At 35.0% G+C, this 17,719-nt stretch overlaps 1 protein-coding gene across 1 annotated transcript in view; it reads right to left on the bottom strand.

Annotated features, from left to right (window-relative positions):
- Positions 1 to 14,827: 14,827 nt before the first annotated feature.
- LOC127972998 (electrogenic sodium bicarbonate cotransporter 1-like) overlaps positions 14,828 to 17,719 on the bottom strand; it is a 34,194-nt gene continuing 31,302 nt past the window's right edge. The window contains exon 9 of the mRNA XM_052577039.1: positions 14,828 to 14,854. Coding sequence (XP_052432999.1) covers positions 14,828 to 14,854 — 27 coding nt within the window. The remainder of the gene's footprint in view (positions 14,855 to 17,719) is intronic.

The following is a 17,719-nucleotide window of genomic DNA, read 5'->3' as shown; positions in this document are numbered from 1 at the left end:
ATAAAATAAAACAGAGACTAATAAAGCCTTTTAACAATAGCACCATTAGTACATAAATTAATGTACTAAATAAATAAAGGACAACACTGTGTTCAGTCAAACCTGTTAGATACTGAACGATATCCCATGATGCCATTGTGAACCAAGTAAGCATTGTCTGTGACTTCTTACAAACATGGAGTATGATAGCATGGGCAGACAAAGCTCATTAACGCCATGCTAAAATTAAATATAATTTTTATCAATTAAAATCTGAGCAGGAGCCCCTGTAAAAGTACATTTATAGCACCAACTGTCTCAGTTATTCAGCACACTCTTATAATTATTGATATCACTCTTTATGATTATTCTGTACCCTCTTTTTTCAGGTTTTTATTTCATGGATCAACTTACGCTGAACGATTTATGGCTAAGTTGAACATTAGTGACAAGGCTCCCAGAAGTATGACAGTGGATGCAATCCACAATTCTCTTACGCCTGCACATTTCCTGAAATTCTCTTCTTCACTGCAGGCTTCTGTGTAACTGGTTAGATGGCTTTTACCAACCCTGAGTTCAATCAGCAGAAATAGTTATTTAATAAGCCTTAATAGCAAAAAGCATTATGTTCTTGCAATCAAGCATTTTTCAGTGATGAAAAATAAATAAATAAAAATAAAAACTATATTACATTATAGATAAAGATTTCTGCTTTGAATATGGATGTATATTGTTGCAAATTCTGTACAGAGAAACAGTATGGAATGTACGTTCCGGTCACCTTGTTATAAGCCAGTAATATTATATTAATACTGGTTGTCTGTGGTCTGTAAAGTTTTGATAAAAATGTTGATGTAACTTGGTAAGCAAAGGACTGCAGGGTTCTGAATCTAACTGCAGGAAGTTTAATTTGAAGAGCAAAATTAGAACCGGGAAGAGGAAACACATGAAGCTGAAATATGCATTTCTAACAAATGACCATGAAACAAGGTAACAAGAAACAAGGGACACCTGGGGAACACAGTCAAGGGCAACTAATCAGAAAATAAACTAAAAAATTACTAAAAACTGGGACAGGACACTCAGGAGACAAGAACACAACATAAGTTCAAATGTAAGGCAAAACTGGTAATGTGACAATTGAAAATATAAGGCCAAATTATCTTACATTTAAACATACTATTAGCAAATAAAACAAATAAAATCGCACATTTTCAACAATGTTTTTAAAAGTGTTTTTAAAAATGTAGCAATACTTGATTCAGTAATGATGAGAATTTCCTTGCATGAGTTGTTTGAGCTGAATGCCGGTAAACTGGTAAACATCTCTGTTTGTCACTTAATACGTCACCCATGCATTTATGAGTTTAATCAGCTATATCTACAATATAAACAATAATGCAACAATCGCAATAATAAAGTAAGTGAATCTGTAGTAGGTTAAATTTAACTTTAAAAAAAATCTATAAGCAGTGGTTAACATTTCAGTATACTTCAGTGCATGGTGTATTTTATATCGATAACTCTTATGTTTGCAATTTTGTTTTTAAATGGGTTTGGTCTGTTTGACCGAATTTTTTGTCATTAAACCTGAAAATGTAAGTGAAAGTGAAAAGTGATGTGACTTACAGCCAACCCATACTCAGAATTTGTGCCATGCACTTAACCCATCCAAAGTGCACACACACACAGCAGTGAACACACACATACACACACCGTGAAGACACATCCAGAGCAGTGGGCAGCCAATAATGCTGTGGTGCCCGGGGGGCAGTTGGGGGTTCGGTGCCTTGCTCAAGGGCACCTCAGTCGTGTTATTGCTGGCCCGAGACTTGAACCGGCAATACCACGACTTAGGTGCCCTTGAGCAAGGCACTGCAAGGCACTTAATACAAGCAATAAATTGCCTGATTGCTTGTTTAAAATTAATCAGATTTGCTAAATTTATGTATTATTAGTTTTAAACTGTGGGTGAGTAGATCACACCAGTATTTTATGTTGCATAATAAAAGCTTTGATTGTAAAAGATTGTTGATAAATACATTATAATTTTTTTTTTTCTGCTTTCAAGTTCAGCATCGAACTCTCCTAGAGAGAATAATGTAGCTTAACCTTTTAATACAGATGGTACAATAAATGCGCTATACATGTGACGTGTTTTGACATTAAACAGCCTTGCAAGACTGGAATTTTTAGTAGCTAATTTGCAACTCAAATGGATGGAGGCCAAAAGAGCATGTTAACACAGAAATACTGACCACCCCAAGAGTCCACCGTTCTTGTCAAACAACAATTAAAGAACAAAAGGAAATTATCTGTAACCATCCATAGATCTGCAGGCTTTAGAATGAAGATTTGTGGTATATTTGTATGCAAGGTCCAGCCTCACTTAGTGAAACAGAAGTGTAGATAAAGCCTAATGCAAGCGTCTAATTCTGCAGGTTTGAATTCATCCTAAACATCAGTCCTTCGCTCCACACAGGGATGACGGTAAGCCCAGATGCTTTGTGCACTTCAAAGCTGTTAAGACCTGGCTTTCTGTCTGTGTGTAAAACAAAGCAGCTTTACTACCTCTGCCTTTAAGCTTTTGAGGGGCACAGAAAAAAAAAAAACTCTATATCACCTCTAAGAAAAGATTCAGGAATAACACATTAAACAACAAAGACGAAAAACACTCCCAAAAGTGTTTCAAACTTCCTTCACCTCTCTTCTTAAAGTTCTTGAAAAGGCTGTTGAATAGCTAAAGGAACAAGTGTGAAGTTGAGCGAGAGAGAGTTGGGCTGAGAAATGGATGAGGCCTGTCTTATCGTCTGCCAGAGCGGTTTAGATTAGCGGGGAGCAGGACATAGAATGAGGAATGGGTAGAAAAATAAGAAAAAAATACAAAAACTGCTGGGCGGTATTAAAACAGACAGTTGCATTAGCCTACTAATAAGACGAGACTGCAATACTGAAAAAAAAGGTAGAAATCCCTTTTGTGCTTTCTTGGATTCTATCTTTCGTGTTTGCAGAAATAAGAAGCACAGGCTTTCCATCCGAATTCTCTCACCAGTATCCAGTAGCAGGTAACTGATAACATGGAGTTGAAGGAGAGTGGACATGTCATAGGTTTAACTAGCAGGATATTAATTATAGCTTTTTTACATTAGAAGCAGCCAGGGCAAATAATCTGGCCCTGAACTTTTGACTATCCCCACCAGACTTCTATACGTTATTAGCACTGTGTCAAACCGCCCACTGCAGTCCTGTCGGCAAATGACTGCTGAATGTGTTCTGTCCGAGTGGGGTTCATGATTTATGAGGCTTGTGCTGGCTAATCACCGCAGGAGATGTAGAGGAGCATCAGCATGAGATACTCCTACACACTTGCGTTTGGCTCCACTGACTGCAGGATGTTGTGGTTCATAGGAAGCACGTCAAATTCCTTTCATCATGCCTGTCGTTTTCTTTCACTCTCTAAGAAGAAGCCACCCTACTGATGGACATTAAGACTTTTTATGATTTGCTTACAGTCAGTTTTATGTGAACACATTAGTCTTTCTAGTGAACTGTGGCCTTGGTGGGCCAAAAGACATTTTTTGTAAGCAACATATTTCACTGTAGTAGTAGTACTGTACATGTTTTGTTATTATTTTATCTAATATGAGCTCACTTAAGGACAGCAGGGACAACATTCAAAGAAACAGCAAAATTATCTTTTTGACAGTTACAAAATTGTCCATGTAACCAGATCTAAATACCATTGACCCATTTTGACTTCTAGAACACTATGCGCAATATTTAAAATGAAAAGATTTGCTTATTTCCTCTCTCAGAAAAATAGGACCTTTTTATTTTTGAGAGCAGCCAGAAATTAGTGCTCATGCGCCCTTTTAAATGTAATGAATGTAGATTCACATTTACTTCTATTCATATCTATAGTTTCATCTCTAGACTGGTTCTTTTCAAAAGGGAAAAAGCACAGTTGTCACTTACTGTGTCTCTATCTCTGAGTGGTTATAATTTCAAATGATGTCATCCATGTACGTGCAATTATTGACCACGAAATTACTCCCATTTGAAAGCCTGACTAATGATCATATAGAAAAACTGGGGTTCCAGACAGCACGTTAATGTGTACATGAAGACCCTGCTGTAATCTATCAGATACATTTTCCTTATTTCAATACAAAAAGCATTCCTGATGCTCATGTAGTCTCTTACAGCAGAGCACAGAATTCTCAAAAATACTGCCATATTTTGATTACATTTTTGGGGAAGCTACGCTTCTCATATAAAGAATTCATCATTGAACTATATATCTATATGTGTGTGTGTGTGTGTGCATATCACATGTTGTTTTTCTGTTATTTTCTCTAGTTCATACAAGTTAGATGTGTGTTATGATGCACCATAACGTTCACAGGTTGCAGAAAGAAATGAGGCAGATTTCATGAATCACAAGGGGTGAACACACATTTCAGTAGAAGTGTTCGTAAGCTTTCAGCAAGTAGAGAAAGCCGGAACCGAAGCGATCTGAACCTTCAATTACTTCCCTCCTCAGGGGCTGCATGGGGATGGGGAAACAGGGTGATGAGAAGAGAGAGAGAGAGAGAGAGAGAGAGAAGAGAGCAAGAGACAGAAGCATTTGTAATGATAAAGGAGAAAAGAAAGTAACTCTCCACAGACAGATTGCTCAGGCTGCATTCGTACCCCTGCCACGCATGCTGCTCTGGTGGTTTGAGAGGAATCTTAACATGGAGAAATTTACAATATTGAGGGACACTCTTTCTTTCCTCCTGCCTCTCCATTTTGCCTGTTTAAGTGCAACCCCGATGCTGGGGAATCGGGATGCTCTGGCTGCCAGCAGCTGTCATCATACCCTCCATTTTTTCAAAGTCTGTCTCTGGCTAAAGGCTTTTGGACAGACAGGGGAAATAGATAATGGCTAAAGCTGTCACATACTAATAGTCCAGGCATGTTTCACTCATGTCACTTCTAAGCATCTGAGCCCTCTGATCTCTCTCTTCACCACCCAAATGTGTGTCTGTGTGTTTGTGTGTATACACAATACTAAAAGACAGACTTGTTTGGCACCTGGATGTTACAAAATGAAATTGCTCCATTATTACAATTGCATAAGTGCTTTAAGCTATGCTGATTGTTCATCAACAGAGAGGCTGATAAGTGGAGTACATTGAGACAGAAATTATCCTCTCAACCACATAAGTACTTCTAAGGAACCTTGTTTAATGAAACCTCCACTTTATATAACCAAATAATTTGCCTATGAAAGTGGACCTGTTTTGAAAGCACTCAGGTTTCCAGTGCATACAGTACACAAGACTGGAGACCAGTAAATATATCAATCATCTTGTGGATTGAATTCAGCCAAATGACACAGACGACAATAGAAACACTTGGAAATTCAGAAATCAATTCACCAGTCTAAGACTAAAGCAGCTGGGGGCCAGACAAAGATGTCACTGGTAACAGTATGATGCACAAACTGCCTCAGTATCCCTCGAGCTCTTATAAAGATGTTGAAAGTGTACTTGCGCTTTCTGGAGGAAATGTCACAGAATATTTAATTTAAAATGAAAATATTTCAAAATATTGGTCTGTATAGGATAATCTAGTTGAGAAATGCTCAAAATCAATAAATAAAATCATATGCAACATTTAAAGATTAGAAATGTATAACTCCTTGTACCTTATAAGCACAGATTTATAAGTAAGCAATGTCAAATATTGTAAAGGTGTACATTTCTTATGGCAATCACAAAACTTTTGGATGCCCATATACTGTATCTGGTGATGTGAGAAAGCATTTGGATTACTGATTTCCTCTTTGCATGCTTCTCTTAGAGAATGATTTTATATACAGTAATAAAAACTAGACCAGGGAAGCTTGCAAAGAAAAAATAAAATAAAATAATTACTTCATTTATTTAATGATCTATTTATTTATTTTTGGTAGTGGTGGTAACTTGATTTAAAGGGTTAGTTCACCAAAAAAGGAAAATTATGTCATTAATGACTCACCCTCATGTCGTTCCAAACCCGTAAGACCTCCGTTCATCTTCGGAACACAGTTTAAGATATTTTAGATTTAGTACAAAAGCTTTCTGTCCCTCCATTGAAAGTGTGTGTTTGGTATGCGGTCCATGTCCATAAAGGATATAAAAACATCTTCAAAGTAGTCCGTGTGACATTAGAGGGTCCGTTAGAATTTGTTGAAGCATCGAAAAAAAATTTGGTCCAAAAATAGCAAAAACTACGACTTTATTCAGCATTGTCTTCTCTCCCGGGTCTGTTGTGAGCGCATTCACTGCAGTGTAATGTTAGTGATATCCGGTTCACGAACGAATCACTCGATGTAACCGGATCTTCTTGAACCAGTTCACCAAATTGAACTGAATCGTTTGAAACAGTTCTCGTCTCCAATAAGCATTAATCCACAAATGACTTAAGCTGTTACCTTTTTTATTGTGGCTGACAACCCCTCTGAGTTAAAACAAACCAATATCCCGGAGTAATTCATTTACTCAAACAGTACACTGACTGAACTGCTGTGAAGAGAGAACTGAAGATGAACACCAAGCCAAGTCAGATAATGAACGAACGATTGATTCGTTCTCGAGGGACTAGCACAGCGTGACCGGGTCTGTTGAGTGTAAATTGCACATATGTTGAAACTTTCAATCATGTAATCAGCACAAAGAATCTATAGGCATATAATGGCAATCTCGAGTGGTGTCCAATCCTACTACTTGAGCACCAATGTCTTGCAAAATTTCTAGTAATCATGAAGACATTGATTAGCTAGTATAGGTGTGTTTAACTGGGATTGGAGCTAAACCCTGGGATAGTGGCCCTTCGGGAGAAGGACTGGAAGCCCCTGCGATAATCAAAGCTGAAAAGGCTGAGATTTTATTTGTTTTTTTCTTTCTTGAAAGGGTTACAAAGCCAAGGTTATTGATCACAGTGAAGGCCTCAGAACTCCAAATGTGGCAGGAAATTAATCCAAAAGACAACTTCAGATCCAAATCTAAAAGACTAAAATAGAGTCAAAATTAAAGTTTTGACTTGAATCCAATATTTAAAGAGCCATTTATGTATCAAACATGGGTAATTTTAACTATGGGTAAATCTTTTCAGATCACATTCAAATGATTTGTCTAATGTTTTTCAATCCATGCTATTTGAAAGTAGCTTTACAGAAAATCAAACTTTATTTATTTATTTTTTAATCACAAAATAACAAAATATGCATATACATTATAGTGTAAATCCATTTAGTTCTCCAAATGTCCAATTGTTATGAGAAACTACTTCTTTTTATGCCACTGTATATATCCTATTTTTGGTGTTTCAAAAAAAATATCCAAGCCATTACCACAGCTGAGGGTGATTCTATCTCATTCAATGCTTTATTGTTATTATCAACAGCAACAGCATTTGCCCAAACCACACAATTTAAAAGTTAACTGCCTGATGAACAAGTGAGGTCCTCTAATGTATAATTTCTTCAATGTACCGATGAAGGGAAATCACATGACCATGCCTAAAATGTTCTAGAGAGGCAAATTAACAGCCTTTCTAAATGCAGTTGTTTATCTGGTTGTGTATTGCAATGATAAAAGCTGAAATAAGACTGCTGCATGGAGAGTAGACCCATTAACTGTTACTCACTCTCACTCTTACATTATCTCTTGTAAGTGCTTGTTCCAGCTCTGCTGAGGGCCTTTGAAGCAGATAGAGATCATAATGTTTATTACAGATTCGGAGGACAAAAGGCTGAACAGAAATGGACTGGTGAAAAGCAAGAGGAGATCAACAATTTGAGACCACTTCCTTTGTCAAAGATCTATGAAGTGTCATGTCTATTGTGTGTGTGTATATATATAACTACTATTTTGAACGGCCGATCCCAACATGTGTACCACTACACTGTGAGTACTTAGCATACTTAGCATTCATATTTTACAGGACATGCGGCTCCATGATACAATAAAATAGAAAATATGTCAATAACATGAAACGTTTGAAAAATTAGTATGCTGAGAAGACTTGGGCCAGAAGCAGAATTATATTAACTATTTATTTACACAGCTGTGCTAATCCAGACTGTAGTCGAACTTCTGTCAATCATTAGACACGTCTCAAAATTTACTGAGATTTCATGAAGCCTCTTCTCACGCTTTATATCTAACACCATTAGGAGCTTCATGGGTATTTTGCATCCTAATTTCTGATCCCCGCAAGATGCTGAGAGAAATTCTGAATCTTACCTTGAGGTAAGAGAAAGCTTAAAATTTGTTCCTGAAGGGAAAATAATTTATGAGAATCTTTGCCCCTGTTTAGTCAGTGTGCAAGCCACACCCTCAGTAAAGTGTAAAGAGGTGAATACTGATTGAAGTCTTTCCATCAGCATAACTATTCATCTCCATGTGTTAGTTGTATTTAAGCCAGTTTCATTCACTGCTTCTGACACAAGTCAGGTGTAGCAGTTTGTAACATGAATGGTATTAGGGAGACTTTAAAAACAAATATTTATTTATTTATTTCAACTTTAGAGACCCTGTGGTTATGTGAGTGAAATTATGTGAGTGAAATCTAAAATAAATGAATATATATATATATATATATATATATATATATATATATATATATATATATATATATATATATATATATATATATATATTTATATATATTTATTTTATTTATTATTTTTAGCTAGAAAGGCATCGGATAGCCTTATATATTCTGAAAAAAAAAAAAAAAAACACTCTTTAAAGCCAGGCAGTTGGATAAGTGAATGGATAGAAACCTTGCAGTTTGATAGATGGATGGATGGATAGATGGACTGACTGACTGAAAGGGAGCCTTGCTCAACCCACTGACAGACATGAACTTCTATCACTCAGTAAAATAAATAAAAAGGGTGATCAATTGCATAAGAAAAAAAAAAAAAACAGATGAAATGTGTTGCATATTTTGTCTCTGAGCTATGGAAGAGTTTAAAAGCTAAACATTGCATTGCTAATACTTCAAGGTCGAGCATGGCTAGAAAAGGTCTCTGCGTATGTAGACTGTTCTTTATTGACTGTGCTGTGTGTGATCCTGCTGAATGCCATTGTTAGCAAACTGTGCCTTAGAAGAAAGTTTAGGTAATTTACTGTCATGTCAATGTCCCAGAATTTCCAAATTTAGGCTGAACTAAATGGACCGCACGGCTTCCTGCTGAGTCATGTCTTATAGCCTACTGTTGTCTGAGCAGATTCAAGACAAGGCTGACATTTTAAAACCTGCAATAACTTTTTTTCTGAAAGGCTGCACTAAAGCCCACAGATTTTTTGGAAAGTTCTCCACAGACAAATCTAGCTGTGAGAGAACAATCGAATATGCCCGAGACTGTCACAATTCCACTGACCTAACGTGAGTTGTTTTGAAAATCCGACAGTGTGAGGAACCCACAGGGTAGGTTGCAGTGGCACTGTGATGTGTTGTCGCAGAAACCTTGTCGTAGCTGCCAGAGTGTATGTGTGGCTATCGGCAGTAAGAGTGTGTGTGTATATACACACAGGCCTTAAGGGGAGGAAGCAAAAAAAAAAAAAAAAAACTATATTTATAGTTTTCCATTTTGTGTTTTGGGATAAAATAAAATCAAAAGTGTATGTTATTGCATGGAGGCCTTCAGCTTTGTCACTCCCATTATGTGATAATGAAATGAATATGACTGAAGGGACAAACAATAACCACAAACAAATAAAAAAAAAAATTTGGTTTGCAAACTAATTCTGTACACACATCTTATATTTTCATCATTCATCATATATTTTCTTATATTTCCCCTAAAATTTCTGATAATCAAAAAATGTAGTCTGTTTCATCAAACTTCACTGAACTTTGCACATCCCTTGCAACAAATTGATACCCACTGAATTGTACAAAGCAGTTCTTTGCTCGGAATGCTTTCAGATTTTATCTTCTCTTCCAAACAAGCATTTATTTGGGTGTCCTTATAAAAGAGAGTGTTGTTTATTTTCCATTTTGTGTTTGGGATAAAATAAAATCAAAAGGGTATTTTATTGCATGGAGGCCTTCAGTTTTGTCACTCCCATTATGTGATAATGAAATGAATAGGACTGAAGGGACAAACAATAACCACAAACAAATAAAATGTTTTGGTTTGCAAACTTATTATACATGGATGTCTTTAGAAGATTTTACACAAATGACCTAAACCAGTAAAACACAGTAAAAAAAAAAAAAAAAAAAAAAAACACAAAGGAAGAAATAGACAAAGAGGATAAATGTAGAAAAATAGAATAAGAGACAGAGTGAAAGAAAGAAACAAATGGTAAGCGTACTTGCAGAGCCCATAGTAAGAAAGGTTAAAGCAGATTCTCTGCAGTTCATCACTCGAGGGATGATGTCAAGATTTCTCCGTCGACCAGGGTCGACTTTCTCTTTTCTTTTTTAGGTTTTGGAGTCACTTCACTTAAAACAACTTCACAATGTAAGATCTCGGGGACTGGATAGCCATTCCCGAGCATACCCAGTGAGAATTGTCTAGAGTAAATACAACACACAGAGAGAGCAAATGATGGAGACATTACAAGCATGACAACAACTATAGGGGTCTTGGCAGAAACAACAACTGCTTCAAACAAAGACCTGTAGCAAAGCAACAGGGGTCTTCAAAGTCCTCATAGCGATGATGGGAAACAGCAGGCTGATTATTATACATCACGCTTAAACTGTGACCCTTGGTTGCTTTGCACAGTTTGAATAATTGTAGGTTTGATGTTTTTAGTTGTAAAATTCCAACCGACAACCAGCCTTTTATGAGGGTTTTTTTTTTGTTGTTGTTTTTTTGACGGATGTCATATGATGCATGAAGGGTGAATTGATTGAATTTAGGTTTTACATTATTCGTATTAAGTGAAACAAAGTTTATTTATAATAAATTGTATGCTATTCAGGCACTGACATATATTTTGCTTGTCAAAAATGTGACATTCAGCTCTTGCAAATCCATTGACTTTTGAAAATGAAGTTGTTGTTGTTGTTGCTGTTCTATTAGTTTAGATGCACAAAGTTGTTTTTCATTTCTCTCAAAAATCTTTTATTGTAACCCATGAAAATGCAGGTCCTGTTGTAAATATAAATGGAAAGATTATTATTTATAGCAAAATCTTCATACATAAATACATACATATATGATTATGTTTTATTACATTTTGATGCAGCAGTTCTCACCTCGTTAAATGTTATTATGAGAGCACTTGTCAGGAAAACCTAGCTCATTATTTGCCCCAGGGGCTGCCCCATGGCACTGCTCTAATCAAGCACAGCTTCTGATGTCCAAAAAATTGCTCCTGACACACAGAGAGAGTAGTAAGCATAGAAAGAGAGAGGGAGATAGTAGTAAGTCCATGGCTCATATATATGCATATATATATATACACGCCATACAGAATGGTTAATCCACTGTATTAATTTGGTTGTTTTAGATATTCTTCACTGTACATGATTAATATTAGAGATACTGTCTGCTTTTCTCTCTCTCTTTTATGTATTACACATTTATTGACTCCTTTATTCATTTGGGAGTGTAATTATATTCTGTATTTTACGTATACTTAAAATGCTTTAGCAATATTATAATACAAATGTCATGCCAATAAAGCAACTTGAACTTGAATTTACATATATTTACAACCCTAGCATATTATTATTGTTATAGTTATGGAGCAAACAAGACATGTGGACATGCAGATCCATCTAAAAAGCTTTGATTTAAACGCTTGGTCATAAAACAGGCAAGGTTCTGAAAATAGCAAACTGGTACAGTATAAAGAGGGTAAGACAAAAGAGTAATCCAAAAAAGGGTGTGTGTCAGTTGACAGCAAAGTGATCCAGAGGGTTTGACAAGGGGAAATTCAATATATATATATATATATATATATATATATATATATATATATATATATATATATATATATATATATATATATATATATATATATATAATTTTTTTTTTTTTTTTTTGACCTGGCCCTTCTCCTCTGACTTTATGCACATGCAGGTTGCCAGATTGATGACACCAACAAGAACGAGTGTGCATGACGATGAATTAAATAAAATATGCTGTGTTTCCCACCAACTGGCAACCCGGGATGGCAAAATACAATTGGTAAGCTAGCAGTGGGCAGGTTTCACAAACCAAAACAAATACAGACATTCCGGCCCGGGACGTTCATTTTCAAAGGAGAATATCTGACTGTAGCATTGTTTTTCATATAAACAAATATGTTAACTTAGCATGTTTCTTAAATATCTGCAAACATATAATGATATTTTTATGCTTTAGTCAAAAACTTATGTACATACAGCACCTTTAAGTTACAGAATTCCAAAATCACCACATAGCAGGAATGAAACCCCCCCCCCCCCCCCCCCCACACACACATACACAAACACAGAGAGAGAGAGAGAGAGAGAGAGAGAGAGAGAGAGGAGGTGCTCTGTCTTCGGTGGCACTTTAGAAGAGATTATTGATGAATGTGCACCCCGGGCTTCCTCTTTAAGAATCATTCTCTGCTGAAAATGTCATAGAATAGAACTGAGAGCTTATAAAGCTAAAAATCAATAGTGACTTATTACAAAGGGCCAACAAGAACTGGCTAGAGTAGATATCTCTTCTAAGATACAAACCTGAAATATTTTTCAGTGACTCCTGAGAAAGAGAAAAGTAGTGAGAGTAAAAAAAAAAAAAAAGGGGAAGACCAAAAGGTTCACATACACGTAATGTCAACCCTGTGTGACTAAAGATTTGTCCTTTGTTGTGTATACTTAAATCTTAAATGGATAACTCACCCCACAATGGATCTTATTTAATGTTCCACGAAGAAGGGTGAGTAAATGGCAACCAAATTATCCATCCATCTCTTTAATTAAAGCAACATTGGCTTAATAATTGTAAACTCATCAGATGTCCTTAGCAAACTGATTCAAATGGAGCGTGACTAAATTATATCTCCCCTGGATTTGCTTATTATATGGCTGAAGCTTTGTTGTGGTGTTCTTATTTAAGTGTTTCCACTGCTTGTATCATACTCATTTTAGTAGATTTCAGTTAGGCCATTTTAAGAGGCTTGTCTTTTTGCTATTTTGTTCAGAAGGAATCACTTAGCCCTTTTATCAAGGGAGTGGGAATAACTTCAGTTATCAGCAATTACAGATAAAATGTACAAAATAAAGTAATACATTGGAATAATGATAATGCAGTTTAATCAATATGTAAATATGTTTGGGGTCAGGGTATTGTGTGTGTGTGTGTGTGTGTGTGTGACAGCAGGTTTAGGGAAAAGCTATTTACAGTAAAATGTTCTCATAGTGTTTTCAGCAATATGCTGCAAAATGCTTCAGTTTTAGGAGGTTTGAAACTATAAACCTGTGGCAAAGTCTGGAGTTCAGTGGATATTGTGGTGGTATTAGATTAGATATGCTGGAAATCACAAATGGAAAACTGGAGCTCTGAAATGTACTTAATGGAAGATTTGGCGGATTAAGCGTGATCGCTGTATATCCTGGGCCCTATTGATACTTTGACCATATATGGTCAATCAGGGAAACAGAAAACTGTATACAACAATTACAGATAGACAGAAATTATTTGCAGGGCTTAATGGCCCTGGCCTGTTGTATACCATTGTTGGTATTGTTAAATAAACCTAAAACAGAAAATATTAAAAATGTGTTTAGTTAACTGGAAAAAATAAAAATAAATAAAACATAACTATTACATGAAAAACAAACTTACAATAAATAAAAATCAGAAACCCTTGGCAACTAACAGAAACAAATGATGTTTAAGTTGAAGTACTACAACTGAAAAAAAGACAAAAAAGCATAACAAAATCACAAACTTTAATTACAATTAAAAGATAAACAGGGGGGAAAATAAAATAAATAGGTAATTTAGCATGCTACATATACTAATTGTAAAACAGCACTCTTGTTCTCCTGGTGCGAAAGGGATAGTTCTCCCTAAATTAATATTTTAATTTTATTCATCACGTTATTTGCTCGTGTCATTTTCACCTGGTATTTAAACACATCTCTGTCTCTCTCCAATAACCACTTAGCACACACAAATATACCTAAATTGCAATGTTGCCAGGATGGTTTGAGCTGAATGCTCATTTTAGCTAAGCACTTGTATTAAATTTGTATTAATATTAAAATGCAGTTCAGTTGCATGCACTTTACATGTCTATTTTTATTTATATTTCAGTGTTTATTCATTTAGCAGTTGCTAAATTTATCCAAAGTGAATAATCTTTGCCACAGTAAAACAAGCATTGTTTTAGTGCATGTGAGGGCAGTTCTTTGCAGTCATCAAGAATGCATCAGGGTAGATAAACATTTACACTAAAAAAGCACTGTAGATGCATTTCTGTCTACATCTGAATTTGGCTTGAGATGGTTGTTGGGTATAAATGGGGACAATGTAACATTTAAAATGTATTTTCATTTCAGCAGACTTGACAGCCTCAACTGCTTCAGTTTTCAAAATATTTTTTATGTACTGGTTCTCAACTATCAAAAAGTTAAGAATAATAATAATAGTACAGGCATCAATACAATTATTGCTAAGGTTTTTTCCAGAACTTCAGGGGTTTTGAAACTTGGAGGATTGAAAAGTGAAATTCAGCCCATAAGTTCAGTATAGAACAGTATAGAGAGAGAAAGAGAGAGAGAGAGATTCAAGTTCCTTCATTCTGTATACAGAAATGAAAGACAAATGCTAGAGTGCTCAGGCATTCATTTTCAGCATAGCTTACATCAGCAATCACAAGTGACAGATGTAACGCTCGGCCTGAAGAACACCCACCGACAATGACACATGGACTCAATAACAAACCTAATAAACTGTCACAAAGACTGCAGCTCAAGAATAATGCAGTTACATCAGATGGATGATGTTTACTCACACAATGCATCAAAATCTCAGGCAATCCCTCCCTGCATACCTTTAACGTTACTCAATTTAAATAGCAAGATGCGGGTGGTATACAACTATAATTTAGGATTGCGTTAGCTGGATTTGGCCAGTTTGCATGGATAGCTCATGGGGACAACACTGGTGAATTAGCTCATAACTAGTTTAATTGCATGTGAGATACATGAGAATAATAACAGATCATTTTCTCCAGGTATTGTAGCTCTTCATGGTGTCATTTCTTCCCAGTTAACAAAACTAGGTTCTAAGAACATTTTGCTAATGTGCCCATTAAGTTAAAAAAATATTATTTCTGAACATTCAAAACATCAAGCTTTTTAAATCTTTAAGAAACATTATTTATTTATTTATTTTTACTTCGTTATGTGCACATTTGAGAAAACCAGAGAATGTTACCTTTTATCTTTTTGCAAATATAATGGGAATGTTACTTTGTAATGGTCTCTAAACCATCTGAACTTAGAAAAAAGTAAAATCTCTAAAATGTTTGAGGAACATCCAACAAAAAATGTTTTAGATCATGTTTCCATGAACATGACTGTTTTTGTTTTTCTGCTTTATATATTTATTTATTTTAATAAAATTATTAAATACCAGACAGAATGCAATGGAGTGAACATTCTACTGTTACTAGGAGATTATTATTATTGTTATTTTTTATTTATTTATTTATTTATTATCAACACATTGACTATCACTTTGGCAAGGTTCTCTCACTTATTAGCTAGTATGGAAAAATATGGTCTGTTAGGTCTTTGCTAAATAAATGTGAATTAGATTTGACAGACATATATTAAAATGTATTTTAAAGACATCAAGCAAGTGTTTTGACATCTGGTTGGAATGTGAAACTCTAACAGTAATTTTCTTTTAAGCAATTTATGTGAATAAACTGCAATTCAAAGACTTCAGAAGCTGTCAGAATGTATATTTTATGGTATAAAACCTATGGCGTGTAGTTTTTACAGAAACACTTTTGTACTTTGATGATGGTTCAAAACAATACACACGGCAGCTCAGAAGAATATTTCTTCATTGTTTCATTCCACGTGTGATTGCACATCAAAGTTTCTGACTATTTCAAAGAGAAAAAAAAAAGAACAAGGGAATGAAAATATTTCCAATTATTACTTGAAGAAAATAATCTATCTGTCCGTGGCGAGCTGCCCTTACACTGGAGACTGCAGATGAACAAAATGAATATTATTCCGGGCAGTTCCTCTGCAGATGTACTCCTCCTCCTTTCACCCTCCTGTTTTAATTCTGTGGCTGATGAGCACTGGTATCACTGAGATGTGTTTAGTGTCTGCCCAGCGTAGCCGAGGGGAAGATGGTGAAAGACACAGTCTGCGATAAAGGTGAAGAAAAGAAGCTTTTGGCTCCGGAAACAGAAAATCAAGACAGAAGGGTGGTGTAGAGGCTGAAACAGAGAATGACTTCCTCCCTCCCTAGTATAAATTGTGGTGATTATGATGAAATAGTTCTGACTCGCTTGGTGCTCTGGGCGGAAAGACATCACAGATCACAGAAGGGAGAAAAATATGTTGTTGTTTTTTTATTTTTTATTTTTTTACTTTTAATAAGCAAGGAGCCGAATATCAGATTCTTGCTTTTATTTTTATAAGGTATTAATGTCTCCTCTAATGCAATTATATATATATATATATATATATATATATATATATATATATATATATATATATATATATATATATATATATTTTTTTTTTTAAACAAACAAATAAAGATATAAAAATTGGTGCCCTTGAATGTGGTCTAGTGATGCCAGCCAAAATACTGCAACAGTTTATCAAAAGTGATATTTACATAAAAATTCTATTTTACATAATTGCTGTTATTTTGAACTTTCTTTTCATCAAATAATCCTTATATACATTTTTTTTATTTAAAATTTTATTTAAAATTTTAGTTTTTAACATTGGTAATTGCACTAAATCAGCATATTAGAATGATTTCTGAAGGAACATGTGATATTGAAGACTAAAGTAATGGCTACTGAAAATTCATCTTTGCCTTCACAGGAATAATTTACAATTTAAAATGTTATAATATTTAAGAATACTGCTGTTGTCGTTGCATTTTTGATCAAATACATGTGTCCTTAGTAAGCATCAAAGACTTATTACAAAAATATTTCAAACAGCCTCCTAGTCACAAACTTTTGGACAGTAACACAAAAGAAAGAAAGAAAGAAAGAAAGAAAGAAAGAAAGAAAGAAAGAAAAAAAGAAAAAAAGAAAGAAAGAAAGAAAGAAAGAAAGAAAAAAGATTTCTGTCACTGTTTCATGAGACAAAACACAGTAAGGAGTTGTGTAGAGTGTATAAAAAACTATTTAGTGGCCGAGCAATCAAAGTAAACTTCTGATAAAAGCAAACATTAATAGTTGAAGCCACAATTTTAGGTAAAAATCATCAAAATGGGAAGTAAAGAATGATAGAAATTTTAATATTACAAAAATAGATCAGGGAACATCGATATAATCAAGTCATCATAATCAACGTTTAAATCATAACCAGCGTATATTAAAATACCTTCAAATAGTTGTAATAACTGTAACAGAGATTAATTCGATAGGAGCATCTTTGTAAGGGTTTGTGGGTGTTTTGCTGAGTCATTCGGGTTGTAATGAGAGGCAAAGGTTTATCTCTTAATTTGTTTACTGTGTGCTTTCACAATGATATTGTGGAGAGGTTGTGCAGC

Source organism: Carassius gibelio, chromosome B15 (genome assembly GCF_023724105.1).
Source record: "Carassius gibelio isolate Cgi1373 ecotype wild population from Czech Republic chromosome B15, carGib1.2-hapl.c, whole genome shotgun sequence".
In the NCBI taxonomy this organism is placed as follows: Eukaryota; Metazoa; Chordata; class Actinopteri; order Cypriniformes; family Cyprinidae; genus Carassius; species Carassius gibelio.
Note: the sequence above shows the minus strand (reverse complement) of the source record. Positions and strands in the feature narration are given on the sequence as shown.